Source organism: Magallana gigas, chromosome 2 (genome assembly GCF_963853765.1).
Source record: "Magallana gigas chromosome 2, xbMagGiga1.1, whole genome shotgun sequence".
Classification (NCBI taxonomy): Eukaryota; Metazoa; Mollusca; class Bivalvia; order Ostreida; family Ostreidae; genus Magallana; species Magallana gigas.
In genome coordinates, this window is record NC_088854.1 from 34,088,277 (window position 1) to 34,107,155 (window position 18,879).

The window sequence follows — 18,879 nt, forward strand, 5'->3', positions numbered from 1 at the left end:
GAAAACAAGAGGTCTTTCACCTGAAAGGTGGAAAGACCTAATAACTTTAAGTATTTTATAATCGATATAAACAAGTAAATTAAATTTATCCGCCAAAAGGTACTTCGTTACAAAAATAGAATACGGAACTATGGGTAATTCCGAGAAAGATGAAGAAAAATGGCGGCAACGTAAACAACCAGTGGGAAAAACAAAGAACTACAGGAAGTGCACTGCCTGTCGTGACAAACTACTTCAAGTTGGAGATGATTCCCGACGGGCAAAGGTACTAATAAGAAAGATTATTTATTTATATGAAAATATTTAGGCCCTAAATAACAAATGCATAATACACAGGTCAATTCCTACGTCACACTCGTCACCGGAATCATACCGATACACAGGCAAAACACTAAGACATCGAAAGCATTCACACATAATTAAAATAAACGGAATCAGGGCACCATAATGTTACAATAGTATGACTGACAAACAATTTTACAATGCACATTGACAATAAAACAGCAAATAATAATCAACATTAAAAATGTTTATTTCAATTTTTTTTTTATAAACGATAATTCAAAAATTTCAGATTAAATTGTATGGCTACAAAAATTAATGAAACATCCATTTCTAAAATATGTATATAATTGAGGGGTATGGGATAAGGAAAATGCTATTTTCATCAGAAAGTAATACATGCACAAAAGTTAAGGTACCTATAAATTTTGCTATAGTAGTAAACTGGGGTAGTACATGTACAACAAGAGGCCCATGGTCCAAATTGCTCACCCGAGCAACAATAGGCATGATAAAAACAGCTTAATGGAGTCATAATACTTAATCAATTAAGCTTTCAGCTTAGGTGGGCTAAAAATCTTTTAAAAAACTTCCCACCTAATTCAGGTGAGCTAAAAATCTTTAAAAAAACATCCCACTTGATTTATTCAGTTTGCCTGTTAGATGCCCAGTAGTGAAAAAGAAATACTAGTACTGTGGTTTCATTAATATTCAAGGGTATCAATTTTCGTGGATAAGGTGAAAATCACAGTTTCAAGGATATGTAAATTCGTGGCCAGTGACCCTATCAATACAAAATGTTAATAGAAATTGCACTTCAATGAACATTTAACTTCATGGATCAACTTAACAGTGAAATCCACAAGAATTTGTATTCAACCAATATTGATGAAACCACAGTATTACATCCTACATTATAGTTTCTCTAATAGATATCTTGTAGAAGAATTTTTTTTCCATTATACAATAAATTTGTCAATGTTCAATGGGGGATTGGGATCATAATATATTTCAGTTTCAAAAGAAGCTTTTAACCAGGTTTTCCAAAGGAAAATCAGGTTATTGAAAATGGTGAGCGGGTGGCTTATAAAAGGGTACCCTTTATTGTACAGATAAATCCTCCTACAGTTTTCAAGATAGGAAGTTGTTGTTTTGAAGATCAATTGTAAATATTTACATTCTACTTTGTTTTTCATTAAATTTTGTTATCTTTAAATGCCTCTAAATGTAACAACTAATCACTGGGTACTCAAAGGCTAAAATGACGAGTTTTATTGTGATGTCACAAACTTTGAACGTTGTAAACTGCAACGTCACAAGCGAAAATCAAAGGTCGCACTTGTGGGTGTTACTGTGGCTCTTCCATTAAAATTAACTTACCCTTAGGATAAGATAGGAAATTTAAGGTCTAACGCGCATTACTCAATTTGTATGCATGCACACTCCGCTGCAGTTATGAGACTGTATACTTAAAAAAATCATGATTCAATGCTATAATATATCAGAAGTGTGCACATTGCTAGGATTTTGATTTCTGATAATTTATGTAAAAAATACCAGCTGTTGAACTTTGTCATTTTTTGGCATATAAGGTACCTCTATTGTACAGATAACTACCCTAACAGTTTTCAAGATAGGAAATTGCTGTTTTTGAAGATCAATTGTACATATATCAGAGGTGTGCATATTACTAGGATTTAATTTTTGATTCTTTATGAAAAAAATACCAGCTGTATTATTAGTAGCTGACATTGATACAGTAAAACAAGGTTATTACAAAGTGCCAGGGATGGGTGATTTTGCTTTATCATAAGCGTAATTCATTATATTCGTCAAGTTCACAACATAATTATAATATAGTCACGGGGAATGAAAATCACTTCGCTGTAAGCGTCAATTCATTATAAGTGTGTTCATTATAACTGTGTTTTACTGTATTGATATTTATTAGGTCTGACATCATTTAGGTTAACGAGTTTTAAATAATTTTATATCATTATATAATAGTCAGATCTAATCAAAATTGTTTTTAAAATTATCTTTTTATAGCACTGCATCAAAATAAAATAAATTTGTGCTTGTAAACCCTGATTGACAATATTACCCGTTATATCATGCAATTCTTTAAGGAGGCTAGTAGGTGGATAACGTTGCCCATCATTTCTACCTTATGTTTTAAGATATAATTTCTATTTGTAATAATTGTATGAAGTAAAGAAAAATTCTATGTAGCTTTTTAGAAAATATGAATACAATGTACTGTAGAAGCAGAAATATTCGTTGAGAATTAAATTTTGTTATTTTCGTTGGCAGCATAAATCAACAAAATTAAATCCATGACAAATTTTTAACCAAATTATTAATGAATACAAAGAGATTACGATATGACGAAATTAAATGCCAACAGAATTTTATTTGGTTAAAAAAACCCAGAAATTTTGACCCAACGAAAATATGTACTTCTACAGTATGTTCCTTTATCTTTATACAGTGAAAGCTCTTCTTCCTAAGGAGATCAACAAAGTCTGAAAATAACCACAGCCATCCAGCCCTCTTAATCTGCACTTAGCTAAGGCCTAACAAAAAAAATGGTTTGTTTCCGCTTTCATGCTGAAAAAAAGTAGGGTCGGTCGGTCGGAATTTTTTTTTTTTTTTTCAAATATTTTTTTTCCCTTTAATATTGCAGTATCCATACATGCCGGTTAGATACTGACACTGCTGAATGGTATAAAATGAGAAATACTTTTAATATCATTCCTGACTATTAAGATGGTCTTAAGAAAAAACAAAAATGATATTATATATCAGATACTTCCTCTGCCAACATTATTAAAATCTACAACACACGGAAACATACAGCCATTTTGAAACAAAACGTTTGAGTTACACTGATTTGAGAATAGTGGCTGCTTCAAGCGTTTTTGTGACCAAAATTTTGAGTAATTTTTTTTCCAAATCGGATGAAAACGAAAATAAACGATTTTCCATCAAAAATCCTTAAAAAAAAGTTTTGAGTCGGGGGGTAAAAGCTAGGGTCGGTCGGGAAAGCGGAAACAAACACTTTTTTTTCTTAGGCCTAAAGAAAAGTTTGCTAAAAAAAACCTAAACATATAAATTCTAACATAAGAAGTATCCTTATAACAGTCTAAAGACAGTTGTTTAACATTTCAATTTATATCCATCCAATGGCCGTTTAAAAGTGTGGTATAAAAAGTAATTTTTTAAGTATTGACTGTTAAAGAGTTCTAATTCTCTCTGGTGTATGTGATAAGATATTCGGGGTAGCACTGGTTCTTTTCATACACCACAAACTCCCGGAACAACCCACCAGACTGCTGCTTCACCCCCACCACGGAGTCGTAGGTCTGGTGAGATTGGTTAGTACAGCAATCTCTCCTGCAGTGATAACAAGGAGGAAGCTTGTACTTGTTGGGTTTCTCAGTTAAGTACATGTGCCCAAGCAAGAAACGCATCAGAAACATCCTTCCCTTTGTCCCTCTTTTGTCCTTGTCATCTGCAATATGCATTATTCAAAAGTCAATTAAATGCTTACATCAAAGATGAACAAGCTACCATATGTACTGGCTAGTTTACCAGATTTTTACAAAGTGAATATGATCATATAAAGTAATGCTATACCCTCAAACGATTTTAAGATTATCCTTTTTGTTAGGCTTAACTAAATATCACAATCAATTCCAAAAAAAATTAAATTGAACAACATATATTTACATTTTCCAGTGTCTTTGCCTGTGATAACACTACATATCAATTTTGCACTATTTAACCCAGAACTTCAAATGACGCCAAATTGAGGCGCCAGCAGGGTTTGCTTATTTATATGGCTTAAAATTATATAAAAATAAGTAATAAGGAATCATTCTTTGAATATTATTAGGTGATGATTTCGGTTGGGGCATGATCAAATCTATCATAAAGCCCTTCCGGCTTTATTGGATTTGATCACACCCCGACCAAAATTATCACCTCATAATACTCAAAGAATGATTCCTTATTCCTTAAATATACACACACACAAGCATGCATGCACACAAACACAAACACATACAAGAGACCTGCAGTTATACCTAACATTAACATTTGCTATTTATTCTAATTTCCATTACTGCTATACATTTTGTCCATGAAATTAAAATGAAACCTTCTCAAGTCTCTTCATAGTAGGTTTATATTTTAGCAGACAAAATCAAATTTACAAAAATGATGATGAGGTTTACCTCACATACCATAATGAATAAGGCTCAGTTAATTCAATTAAGTCTCAGTTAATTCAATTAAGAACTGAATCATATGATAAAACCATTATCGCTGAATTTTTAATCAATACGTATCTTCACTAGCAAAGGGTTTATGATCTGTTCTTCACTCTTGGAGACGAACAGATTGTAAACACTTGGCTAGCAAAGATGACCAATGTGATAACTTGTCGATCTTTAAATTATAATATTTATCTTCTGAACTTCTCTGCAGGTAGCTTCATTTTTGTAGCCTACATTAAACACCCTTAAATCAGTATCTCATTTAAACAATAAAATGCTAGCTTCCTTAGATGATTCATGCAAGATATGAAGCTGGCAACATTGCAGAAAAAATACATAACCTGCATTAGTTAGCGGGTTATGTAAATGTTTTTGCAATGATTGCAATCTTTATAATCCATGTGAATCACTAAAAGCATTTTGTTGTTTATATTTACATCTCGATCTCTTTTAACAGATTAATAAATTGTTTGTAAAATTCACTAAATTACTGTGAATGCATGTACATCAGTATGTTGGCTAAAAGAAACAGCCAAATTGTCTCCTATGGAAATTTGAGTCTGACAATATCATGATTATTTCATGCAGTCCGTGATTTTTCTAAGGTCGCTGTAGGTTTCGACCAATCGACGGGGCGTGTATAGATTTCAGTCTGGCTGTTTCTATAGAGCTATGAATTAACTGTAAGTTTCCGTAAGAAATAGAGGAAATCATACTCGGTAGATGTAAATATATCATAATATTATTTCACAAAATATGTATGATTCTTAAAATTGTAATTAAATATTCAATAAAACACACACCTGCATACTGATCAGCTTTTGTTGAGCTTTCACAACCATATACACCACGACCAAACATGCCCTCATCACTCCCTAACTTAGGGTCAACCCCTTTAGATATGATATTTGCAACATAATCCTTCTTTGTGCCATGAAATAAATACACTTCATTCAGTTCTGGAATTATATCCTTCATCAGCCTTTTACTATTATTTTTTTCTGTCATTATTTCTCCTTTACTTGTTATATTTTGTATTCCTTCACATCTTGGAATTTTTTCAAGTTTTCGTGGGAAACTTCTCTTATCATTCAGACTGTTTTTCAACATTTCACAACGTTTTATATTGTAAATTTTAAACAAATCTAAGTTTTCAATGATCTCCACTTTCTTCACACGTAATCTTTTATGGTTGAGATTTCTAGCATCAGCTCCCTGCCCCACTAAACTGGGATTGAATGTGTCCTCCACCAGTTTGCAGATTGCTTTAAAAGTTTTGGGATCCACCTCATAACGTTTTTCTGTGGAGCCTTTGATAAAGCCTCTTACGATTTCAAAAAAACTTTTCCCATTCTGAAAGAATTTCCAATACTCTGGAACTGGATTTTCCTCCAACAGATGTTTCCAGTAACTGGAGGTGCCCCGTTGATGACGGTTTTCTTTGCGTCTTGGACTGACAGCTGAACTAGCTGAGGATAATATGCTACCTATCTCTGTGGCTGTTTTACTGACACTGTTTGGGGTTCCTTTCAGGACAATGCAGTGTTTATCTATGCCAAAACATTCACATAAATGATCAAAGATATTTTCACAAGAAATCAAGTAATATATTTCAAGTTCTCTTATTATTTCTGTGCATTGAATTCTGAATCAAAATATTTGCAAAACATGCACAATACCAATATGTAATTACTGACAAAGGAAGTTAAAAAAATTATGCAAATAATTTTGCTAGCATTACACAAAGATTTTACAATTAAGAAAGATAAGAGATGAATAGCCCTGTCTATCATACTGTGGAATCATTAGATTTCGTGGTGGCTCAATTTTCGTACCTCGCATCCACGAATTAACATCCTCCACGAATTAATAAATTAGGGTAATAAAGTCATATACCGGTATCCTTTGTAGGTTTAAGAGAATACACGAAATTACATCCCCACGAACCTGTAAAATTTAAGCAATCCACGAAAATTGGCCCCCCCATGAAATTTAATGATTCTACAGTGTTGTACCTATAACTTCATCTAGGCATTGTTTACCAACCAGAGGATAAGCAACTAATCAGTTTTAAATGTTTACTAAATGCAAGTTTTGTTTTAGAAATGCATCTCAATGATTATTTATGATAAAATTCTTCCTAAGAATGAAGTTTTAAAAGTGAACATTTTATTTTTATTTTTTTTCAACTTTCCATCCTTATTAATAAGACCCTATTAATTCTGATTCCCTGCCTTAAGCTAGATTTCACATAATCTTTAAGAGCTTAGAGTAGTAATATAAAAGTGCTTAGAATTTTCAAAATAAAACTGACTCAACAGTCTAGAAAATGTGAAAAACTAATGACAAAATGTAGAACAGACATGTCACAAATTTGGCTTTGGCATGATTAAACGCTAATGTGGACTAGCTGCCATTATACTACATGTACCTACCTTTATCTAGGGAAACAAATACTCCATGTTTCTGACCAACAGCATACACTCTTTTCTTATCCTCCTTGGATAACTCTCCAGTCTTAATATCCTTAATAATATGTTCATGTAAATATTTTTCTTTTATCATAAGTGAGAGTTCACTTCTCCGAGAGAGCCCCTCTTCTTTGGATATTGCATATATTTCAATCTTCGGCACACAAATGGTTTGGTGTGTGGTATCAGGTCTCCTCCCCCGGTCCTGACCCCCCAGTCTTTGTCCAGTCATTGGAGTGGTGGGAAGATTCATTTTGAGATCAGGTGTGGAATAACTTCTGCCTATACCTAGTTAATCCATCGATAAATTTTGAATTATTAAATCAGTACAATAAAATGTTAAAAAATATTATTATACCTCAATATGATAATTCTACACAACGCGTCATCTTGATGGTCTAGAAAGTAACATGACAGGGTGAACAAAATGTTGTGTCTCATGGGAATAAATATCATATTCTACCTATTCAGAAATCTTGAGATTTTTCATTTCAATGGTATGAAAAAGCCAATGTAAGCATACATTGTACACAAATATGATTAAATTTAAAAAACTTAATGATTTTAATTTCTTTAGAGATAAAAAAAAATCCTTTAAAAAACATGTACCGGTACATATAAATAGAATTTATGAAGGAAAAAGGAGAATATAAGATAGAAAATCAAACATTAATGACGTTATTGCTTACAACAAATCACAAAACAATTCTGTTTACTGTAGAACTTGACATAATTTATATAATTATATATGTTAATTGTTCTGTATGATAAAAAGTTTATTAACTGAATGTTCAGGAATAATGAATATTTATTTCCCAAGAAAAATCAAATGTACCTTAGGCGATGTCCACTGGAAATATGATTTTTCATTGGGAATAAATATTCTCATCTTGCAATAAATTTATAAAATGCAATTTTAAGTGTTCTATTCAATTTAGATTTTCAATCCATATTTCAACAAACTGTGGAAAAAACCCTAAACGTATGGATAATTTCTTATGACTTGAAATACATGTATGTCATTCAATTGTCACTGTACCAATGTGGTACTCAACCTTTTGCACACATTTATTTTCTCCATATAACAGTAATTCTGACCTCACTGGCATTATACCATGAATGAAACTAAATACTATATACAATGATAGGACCCCACTTTGTCTGTTACCCTTATTTCATGCAAGCCATCCAATGGTGTACATGTGTAAACTGTAAATTCCTTATTTTACGTGAGTACTTAATTCCGCCATTCAACCGTTTTCTATCAAATCGCGAGAATAAAAAAATCACGAATGCCGAATTTTTATCATAGTTTCTCGTAATGAAAATATATCCGAAAAATAAAAGTGAGAATTTAAAATTCATGAGATGTGCTTCACGCAATTTTACGCGGGTATTAATTCCTCACGTTTATTTAGGAATCTACAGTATAACACTTATCCCCAATAACACACCTGGAGTCTGTGAAAGACGTTGCTTGAAAATCTTAAAGTTCTTATTTTCATATACAGCAAATGAAATCTGGAAAAAAGTTTAAATGAATTATGTTAGATGTACAAAGAAAGTAGTGACTAGGCTGTTTTATATTACATGGGCTCACCTATCTCTGACCCTAGTCACTCTCAAATTGAGAACAGAGTACATGTGCACATTTAAAAGAGCTGCATGTTCATGATATCATTACCAAATGAATTTAAAATATCATAATTTAATAAAAATACTGGTAAAATCAATGTATACAATCAAATTAAAATCAAAAGTTCAAATTTCAATTGTTGAAAAAGCTCTGCAACAATCTAAATGTACTTTATTACAAAATTTTTATGAACAATCTTAATGACAACTAGCGCACCTTCCACTTGTTGCCCTGTTCAGCCATTGAGATACTCTCCTTGATGAGAACGTCTGCCACACGATCCGCCGGATACCCCAACAGATGGCCTACTCCTAAGCTGGGAAAGGCTATGTCATGATCACCATAAAGTTCACACATTGTGAAACAGCTTTGAACTATTTTTTGTAGTCCCTGTGAGATGCAAAATTGTGCTTTCGATTAATATATGATAACATTCTTCACCCAATTACTCATCTTTGCTAGCCAAGGGTTTTCAGTCCACTTCGAAAACCCTTGGCTAGTGAAGATGCCAATTACCATGCTAACATCTTATTTGTTAAGAGAGATACAGGCTTTTACTGTATACAGAGAAATATTTGCCCCCATTTTATGTTTGTTCATTTCACTCTTGTTTTCTGTGGGCAAATTTAAGACTTGGTGAATTCCAAAGTATCAAATTATCTCTATATTTACACAATTGTGTCTTGGCAAATTCAAGATGGAACGAATCCATTAGCAAGTGTTAAAAGGTGAAAACATGGGGTGTATTAGGGGTGTAAATGAGTTGTCAAAATTTTGACTACCGGTATTTCCATAACTTGTCAAATGCAGTTGGACCAATAATTGAATGATAATAAATATTTGAGTAGCAATACTTATGTAATGAGATCAAACAGATATTGAAAATGGCAAGGCAGATCCTTGCAGCCCCAGCAAAAATATTTTTCTTCCAACATGGCTGATCAAATTATTTTCCTGAAGATTAACTGTACTATTAATGATATCTGTCTCGATCCATTCATTAATTTACGAATCTCTAAATTAATGTGGTAAACTATAAGTATCAGGTAGGTTGTTTTATTGAAATTTATACATCATGAAAAACATTAAATAATGTAAATAATAATAAATGCAAAATATTATGCTAATTTTGGGACTTTATGTACCCGGCTGATTATGGAAACAAGAGCTAAAGTGAAAACACCACAAAATGAATAGAGATGAAAATAAGGAATAAGGAATCATTCTTTGAGTATTATGAGGTGATAATTTCGGTCGGGGTGTGATCAAATCCAATAAAGCCTGAAGGGCTTTATCATAATGATAGATTTGATCACACCCCAACCAAAATTATCATCTCATAATATTCAAAGAATGATTCCTTATTTCTTATATTTATATAATTTTAAACCATCGTATGATTATATATTTAAATATATTTGGCGTCATTTGTATTATGTTTTATAAAGTACAAAATTGATACGTAGTGTTATCACAGGCAAAGACACTGGAAAATGTAAATATATGAAAATAAGACCATAGGATGTTGACATTATAATTAATTGAAAAAAGCTCAAAGAAAGGTTGTCATTATCCACAAAATGCTTTGTGCGAATGTTAATTTTCTTAATACCTTTACCTTTAAACCATAAAATTGATACAGGGGTCATAAAAAAGGCTCAAAAGATTTGCAATATCAAATTTCATTTTAAAAAACATAGGTAATCATAGATTACTAAGCTCACCGAGACGGAGCATCACCATTATGAGACATCACCTTCATAAGACCACCTTTATCATTTTATATGAAAATCATACTTTATGATCTTGGATATTCATGGATTCTGTTTTGACAAAATATCGTATATCATCTGATAAAATTTTTTTATGATAATCATATGTTCATATGTTAATCAATACAATGATATAAAATTAAATATTGTATTATGTCATATTTATAATATATATCATATAAAACAATAAAATACCGTAATAAACAATAATGAGATATGATATTGTAATGTATGATATGACATTGCATTGTGTTATACCTTATTGTATTTGATCACATAATACAATATCATAAAATATAATACAATATAGTATTATATTACAATATCATATTACATAATACATCATAACATTGAAACATATCATATTGTATAATATAGTATAATATTGTATTGAATGACACTGAAACATATTTGATACATTATATGATATTATATCATATAATACAATATAATTTGATTCCAATATTGTATCTTATCAAATGATACAATATTATGTGATAAAGCAAAATATTATAAAATACATTATTATATTATACATATTGTATCATATGACACAATAATATATATTACAATATCATATAATACAATTTCATGTGATAAGATAATATATCATATAAACCAATATCATATCATACAATATCGTATGATACAATATTATATAATATTACAATATCATATAATACAATTTCATGTGATATAATTCTATATTACTGAAACCAATATCATATTATACAATATTGTATGATACAATATTATAGAATATACAATATTGTATCATAGGATACAATTTAATATTTTGCAATATCTTATGTAATTGTATCATGTGATAAAATAATAAATTAAAAATACAATATAATATTATACAATATTGTATCATTATATACAATACTATACATAACAGTATCATGATACAATATCATATCATAAAATATCCAAAAAATTGATACAATATCATATCGTATTGTATTACTTTTTATAATATAACATATGATATCATATTGTCTCATATCAAACAATATTGTTTCATATCATACAATACTATATCATAGGAATCATGTTATATCATTTATCAACAAACACATCTATCTATCGAGCTGGTTTGAGTGAGGTAGGAGATTTCTTTAGCATCCTTGATAATGGAGATCAGGCTCTGCATTTAATTTATAATAAAGTTAAATCAACTATGCAAGCTATCATCTATAAAACATGTGACCTGTTCCAAAAAACTAAACCTCATCCAGCATCCGAAACCTATGGCTCAGATTCAGCATTCAAGCCTATCAGGTGCATTGGTATCATAACACGCATCATCCATGCAAGTTTGGTGAAGTTTGGACCAGTAATAACTAAGATATCATCATCAGAGGGCACTAGCAATTAAAACCTTAACTTCCTCCAGCATCCGCAACCTATGGCTCAGATTCAGCATCCATGCCTGTCAGGTGCATCTGTATCATAAGACACACCATCCATTCAAGTTTGGTGAAGTTAGGACCTGTAATAACTAAGATTTATTTTTTAGCATCCTTGATAATGGAGATCAAGCTCTGCATCTGAAGCTACCTCTGCGATTCATTCATATTACAGTTAAATCAACTATGCAAGTTTGATATAGTACTATCATCTATTAAACATGTGACCTGTTCCTAAAAACTTAACTTTATCCAGCATCCGAAACCAGACTCAGCATTCAAGCCTGTCAGGTGCATCAGTATCATAAGACACACCATCCATGGAAGTCTGGTGAAGTAAGGACAAGTAATAACTAAGATATCATCATCAGAGGGCACCTGTTTCAAAAACTTTATTTAACCAGCTCTTAAAACCTTAACCTCCTCCAGCATCCGAAACCTATTGCTCAGATTCAGCATTCAAGCTTGTCAGGTGCATCAGTATCATAAGACGCACCATCCATACAAGTTTGGTGAAGTAAGGACCAGTAGTAACTAAGATATAATCATCAGAGGGCACCTGCAACAAAAACTTTAACCAGCTCTAAAAACCTTAACCTCTTCCAGCATCCGAAACCTATTGCTCAGATTCAGCATTCAAGCTTGTCAGGTGCATCAGTATCATAAGACACATCATCCATACAAGTTTGGTGAAGTTAGGACCAGTAGTAACTTAGATATTGCTATCAATGGGCACCCACAACAAAAACTTTAACCTGCTCCAAAAACCATAACCTCCTCCAGCATCCGAAACCTATAGCTCAGATTCAGCACTCAAGCCTGTCTGGTGCATCAGTATCATAAGGCACACCATCCATGCAAGTTTGGTGATGTACGGACCAGCAGTAACTAAGATATTGCTATCAAAGGGCACCTGCAACAAAAACTTTAACCTGGTCCAACAACCTTAACCTCCTCCAGCATCTGAAATTTAGGACCCAGATTCAGCATCCAAGTCTTTCAAGTCCATAAGTAGGTCCAGATGCATCACCCATGCAAGTTTGGTGAAGATAGGACAAGTAATAGCTTAGATACAGGACCTGCAACAAAAACTTTAACCAGGTCCGGACGCCGACGCCGACGCCGACGCCGACGCCACCGCCGACGCCGAGGGTATAGCATAAGCTCTCCTTGACTTCGTCTCGGTGAGCTAAAAAATGAAATACTTTTTAAAGATATCACTTGGATATTAAAGTGTTTCATTCAGACACAATGTAGAAATTTATGATCTTGTATATTTGACCTGAAAATAATAGGGTCCTCTTTTGACTCTGAATTAATAAGAGTTGTGAAATCAAATTAGCCTACATTTCCCAGAAACAATGGCATCACACACAGACAGAACAACACAGAGATTAAACAGGTTAATTCTTATCAACTGACATGCTAAATTCATTCTACCGACTTTCAGGGAAACAGGAGCACAAGAAGCTTTCCACAGTGATAATGAGTGCTTTACCTTCGAAGAAAAGTCCCCTTGATATTCTGGAAGGGCCACATGAAGGACAAACTGACAGTCGAGATCCCCACTGGACTGGGTCACTGTCACACTCTCACCCACATATAATTTTCTCAAATACTGAAAGTCAAACATGAAAAAAAGTCAAAACAGCTAGTTTATTCAAACTAAAATCAAAGTCTTACTCAGAAACATACATTGTGCATAATTTGACCTCTTAATCTAGATTTGTGAATATCCAACTGAAAGAAACTACGTACTGTCTATAAACTGTCTCCAACACATTTTACTTTCCCACTTAAGGTGGCTCAACACAACATTTTATGTGATGAATCCATAAAGTATCCAATTTCAAAAATGATCTCACAGATTGACATTGCTTTTAATTTTTTATATTAATTTTATAAATTCTTTTTTTTTTCAGAGAATTTGGAAAAATTGTTTTGGATGCAAAACAGCTATTTGAGAGCTTAAAATTTGGTCTCAATTTATGCATTATATAATTATCTTAATATATATCAAAAAAGGGATTGTAAAATGTCATGATAAAACAATAAAACTATCTAACACATTTTATACATCTAAACAAACATACCTCATACATATCTTCTCCACCCTTTTCCATGAACCTTCTAAATACAACACCCTTTGATGACAAGCCTGATTTCTTATCAAAAAAGTTTACTAAACACTTTGCCTGAAAAAAAAAATAGTTAGAAAATATCCTTTAAACACTACTTTTCTTAATTATATAATTAATCTTAAAAAAAGAGAGCATATTTTAACCTTCACCAAGTAGGGGGTAAATCGCTTTATTTTCAATAATTATGATTTTATTTATTTTTTTTAAAATTTAGGTACCTGTGTAAATACATTGTATTATGTTTAAAATGTTTGGCTGTTAATTTTGTAAAATGTCAAATTTTTATGAAAATGTTTCTAGGTTTACTAATTTTTCCCTGAAGAAATCAAATTGTGTCATAGGTCTCCTTAATTTATTTCACAAGCACACTCAGCAAAATACTGTAAACGTACTACATTTGGCTGTGTATTCTATTCAGCGCTTTTGGCGGAATGCGACCTCCGCTTAATCAAGTACATCGCTAAATGCCATGCATGTTTGTATAAGAATATATAGTCACATTCAAGAATACGCTAATTCAAATCTACGCCTACCGTAATGTCTCGTGTATAATACGCACTCGTGTATAACACGCACCCCCCAAAGTTGACCAAAAAATGGCGAAAAAACAGCAGGTCCTATGTATAACACGCACCCAAAAAATGGCAGAATTAACGGCCGCTATTTCCTCCAAAACTATCGATGTTTCATGATAAATTTACAATCCATGCGCAATTTCTTTAATTTTGTGATCGGAACATTGCACAGACGATGAAAATCGACGGCCGCCATTTTCCAAAATAACTATCGATGTTTAATAATAATTTTATAACCCAAGCATAATTACTGTAATTTCGTGATCGGAACATGGTCCAAGCGATATTAGGGTCAAAGTTCTTACAATTTTACTAAAATTGGACAGCATGATTTACATGGGCGGTATCAAATATCATTTGACACTTCGTAAAGTGTTCTTAAACAACATCGGAGAAGTTGAAGATCATCATATGTAGAGAAGAACGGCAACCGAACTTAGTGCTTAAAAGTAAAAATGTTTGCAGATATAAACCAAAACAACATCAAAAGAAATGATTAAGTAAAGTCAAACCCTTTGATTGTTGTTTAAATAAACATTGTGAAGAAACGCATGTATGTCGTATATCATAATTATCAAGTCTAACAAATGATCGGTGTAATTTCAGCAGTGTCTATGTATTTTAAAGTAATAAAGTTTAACCGCATAACTGGACACAAAGTAATTAAGTTTAATAAAATCTGAATAATTGTTTATCTACATGCACTTGAAAACACCCTGTAAAGTCCGACACGAGACAGGTGCATGCTTCTGACACCGGAAATTGTTAAACAAACATTGACCACACGCCGAGTCAACAGGTGGCTGCTTACGTAATGGCGAATACACTGGCAATATTTAAACTTGTTTGATGCAAGAAATAGTGTTAAGAGAGGATAAATATTTCAATACATGGAAAAAAACTAAAAATGAGGTATTTCTGACGCAGTAAATTTAGTATACACTCATACAACTTGCATAACACGCTATATCGGCAGTCACTACTCCCATGGTTTCAAGAATCACGGCTTGAAAAAATGGGGTAAAATTTTTGTCCTATGTACAAGACACACCCCCAACTTTTGATCAAATTTTGGCTGAAAAAAAGTGCGTGTTATACACGAGACATTACGGTACTTGTTCAAAAACTAATTTCCGCAAAATATTGTACACGCCAAATATAATACGTTTACAGTATTGGACCACTAATGTTAAACTGTGAGTATTCAAACTGAACAAAACAGGCACCACACCTTATACTGTGTAATGTCTTTATTGACCACATGGATCGTTGTTTTTCGGATGGTCACCTGGTCTGCTTCTCTCTGCTGGTCGTATACCTCTGATGGAGGAAACTGCGGAGGTGATGAATGCGCATGTTTGTGTTCATCAAAGCTAAAAAAAATCAAGCTTGAATTTAAGAATAGAATTAATGCATAGGGCTAAAATATCTCTAAGTTTTATACTATTTTTCTGTTCTTACTTTGGGAAGGTAGCAAATTAAAATCACCAATGACGTCATAATAATATGGATGCATGATAAAATCAGACATAAAAGAAGGACCATGATATACATTATACATTCTTACTTGTTCAAGTTTTGACAACCACAAAAAGACAGTAAGTCAGTGTTGTGTACCAAGACTCAAAATCATACTTCAATTAGTGAAATGTTAAAGAATCATTGAATTTCTCTATTTGTTTATATAAAGTTTGCCAACTTGGAGTTGCTAATCAGGATTACACCAGTCTATAAATATCTTTGTACTTAACAAACTATTGTAATGACCAAGTACTGCAAATCGAGCTGGGTCAAAAGAAATACTGTATAAAGACTAACAGTAAAATGTTCGCTTCCATTTAATTTTGGTTGCTTCGCCCTTATTGTCAGTGGGCGAATTTAAGACTGGGAAATTCCAATGTAGGTTCTGTAAATTTATCTCTCTATATAAACACAACAGTGTTTTGGCGCATTCAAGACAGGGCAAAACTGTTTGCAAGTGTAGAAGGAGCTAAAATAACGATGTATACTATTTAGGAGACTGCATTCTGAGAATATTCACAATCTGAAAAGTCAATTATCGACAGATGCACTATATGACCTGAGTTGCAAAACATAAATATGGACTTAAAGTATCTATTCCATAATAACCCCACATTCGATGAATCTCGATGCATAACAGATATGTATGGGTTTCATACTTAGTCTTATTATGCTTGAACATAATTTTCATGTTTAAGTGTCAGTATGTAAGAGCAAAATGTGCCCTTATAAATGACTTTTCCTTTTCTTGAAGAGTTGCTCCCCTTTGCTTTTAATTTATAAAATTTAATTTAAAAAAAATATATATACATGTATTATAAAATTTATTTTCAATAATTTTTGTATTCCTAATGATTAAATGCATCTTTCCACAGAAGCATTATTGAATAAGTGATATTCTTATTATTCATGTTTTTATTTTAAAAAATGTACTTGTCCCCATATATAGACATTAATGCAATTATTATTAATTAATTATTGCTTAATTAATAATAATTTTGAAAATTTCTCTCAGTAAATCTTTTTCTACTTTAAAATGCTTTAAATTAATATCAGCGTATTTTAAAATACATGATTGATATTCAAGGTTAGAAAAATTAGGTCCTAATATGGATCGGATACCTTAAGTCTTGATTATGTGCCCATGGAATTCTAGAGAATAAGCTTCTAAATGTTGAATTGAACGTTAAGACCATATGTGAAGATCAAAGAGTAGTGAAATTTTTCATGCAATGCATTTTCAATCTATAAAATGTAGAACAAAATTAATGAGTTGTTGCTAGTTATTGGCTGTTAAACTTCAACATGATATTTTACCAGTGATCAGATGAGGATATAAAATGTTTGACTCTTTCACTGCTTTTCTCAACCATGATTCCACAAGCTAGAGAGCCTTCTGCCCTAGCTATAAACTCATGCTCACGCTGTAAACCATGTGACATCAATGCAACATCTGATTCTGTAAATATGACATTATACAAGTATCCAAATGAGTCGTGGTTAAATGGCCAAAAAAACAGAGAATGGAAAACAGAGCGGAAAATGGAAAACACAAAAATTTATGTAATATTATTTACTCGAAAAATATTTTATAGAATGCTAGAAAAAATATTATATATTTTATGTGATTTTAAATATCTTTAAAAAGAAACTCTCAATATCATTTTATTTATTGAGGAAATGAATGATTTCCTTAAAATCAATAGTACATGCATTATCCATAAGTCTCATCTTTTTGGATTATATGTAGAAGTTGCAGAAATATATAACCATGCAATCGCTTAGGCAAACATAAAAAATTAACTTTCACTGTTCCATACTATCTTAAATAATAAGAATGATAAAGCATTACTGAGATCAAAAACATGACTGACAAATGTCATCCATGATTATCTTTATGAGGATTTGCTGCATCATCCGTTTTGCTTACTTTAATTGTATCAATAACATTGAAGATGTCTTGTTATATGTCTCCTTTCGTTTAGTCATGTTGTTTTGGTATTTAACACTAATTGTTCAATGTGGATGAGAGTACATAATATTCTAGCTTGTAAAATCCCCAGCCAGTTTCAAAGTTATAATTAACACAACCAAACACTTGAACCAACTGTGCAACACTGTGAGGCCAGCAATACAATAGAAGGGAAATAATTAAAAAATTATAGCTACCGGTAATTTACTCTTATGTGTGTTCATTTCATTTTCCATTTTGTACTCTACTAAACCAAATTGAAGCAATGCTATATATAGTTGATTAACATTCATAAGAATATCAAAAAATAGAACATCAATATGTTAATACATGTACTAATTTGTTAAATATGAACAAATGATACAAATTATAATGTTTTTGTCTAATTTGTATCCTTTTTAAGCTATATATATAATTTTATATTTTCCGCTTTCCTTTCTGTTTTCCGACTGTTTTCCGTTCCGCGTTTTTGCAACACCCTGGTTAAATGGTATAAATGGTGTCGATGTGCAAGCAGTGAATTTTTAAATTTGCTCCCAGAAACAGTCTTGTGATTAATTTATGAAAAATGGCAGTCAACTGTGTTCCTCTCACCTTCTTTACTTATCTTGAACAAATCAAAACTCCCAGTCCACATTTCATTCCTCAACTGCTGCAGTTGTTGATAGTATTTTCTTCCAAATGATTCACCTCCAACTATCTCTATCAGTAAGCACTCATTTTCAATAATATCGAAACTATCACCATCTTTCCTATCTTTCCTGTAAATTAACAAAATATCAATACATGTAATAATTTATTATTGCACAAAAATAAA

General features: G+C 32.0%; 1 protein-coding gene across 3 annotated transcripts in view; it reads right to left on the reverse strand.

Annotated features, from left to right (window-relative positions):
• Positions 1–251: 251 nt before the first annotated feature.
• Positions 252–18,879, reverse strand: part of LOC105326697 (protein mono-ADP-ribosyltransferase PARP15) — a 29,284-nt gene continuing 10,656 nt past the window's right edge. For 2 of the 3 annotated variants that reach the window (XR_010711038.1, XR_010711037.1), the window contains 11 exons: positions 18,657–18,823; positions 17,408–17,549; positions 15,801–15,942; positions 13,947–14,048; positions 13,352–13,471; positions 8,886–9,059; positions 8,488–8,554; positions 6,998–7,321; positions 5,366–6,112; positions 3,359–3,796; positions 252–2,851 (listed from right to left, as the gene is read on the reverse strand). Coding sequence is in view for 1 of the 3 variants with exons in the window: in XM_034445843.2 (XP_034301734.2) it covers positions 3,528–3,796; positions 5,366–6,112; positions 6,998–7,321; positions 8,488–8,554; positions 8,886–9,059; positions 13,352–13,471; positions 13,947–14,048; positions 15,801–15,942; positions 17,408–17,549; positions 18,657–18,823 (2,254 nt within the window). In the remaining 2 variants the exon portion in view is untranslated. Of the gene's footprint in view, positions 3,797–5,365; positions 6,113–6,997; positions 7,322–8,487; positions 8,555–8,885; positions 9,060–13,351; positions 13,472–13,946; positions 14,049–15,800; positions 15,943–17,407; positions 17,550–18,656; positions 18,824–18,879 lie in introns of all 3 variants that reach the window. The other variant, XM_034445843.2, reaches the window with a different exon arrangement.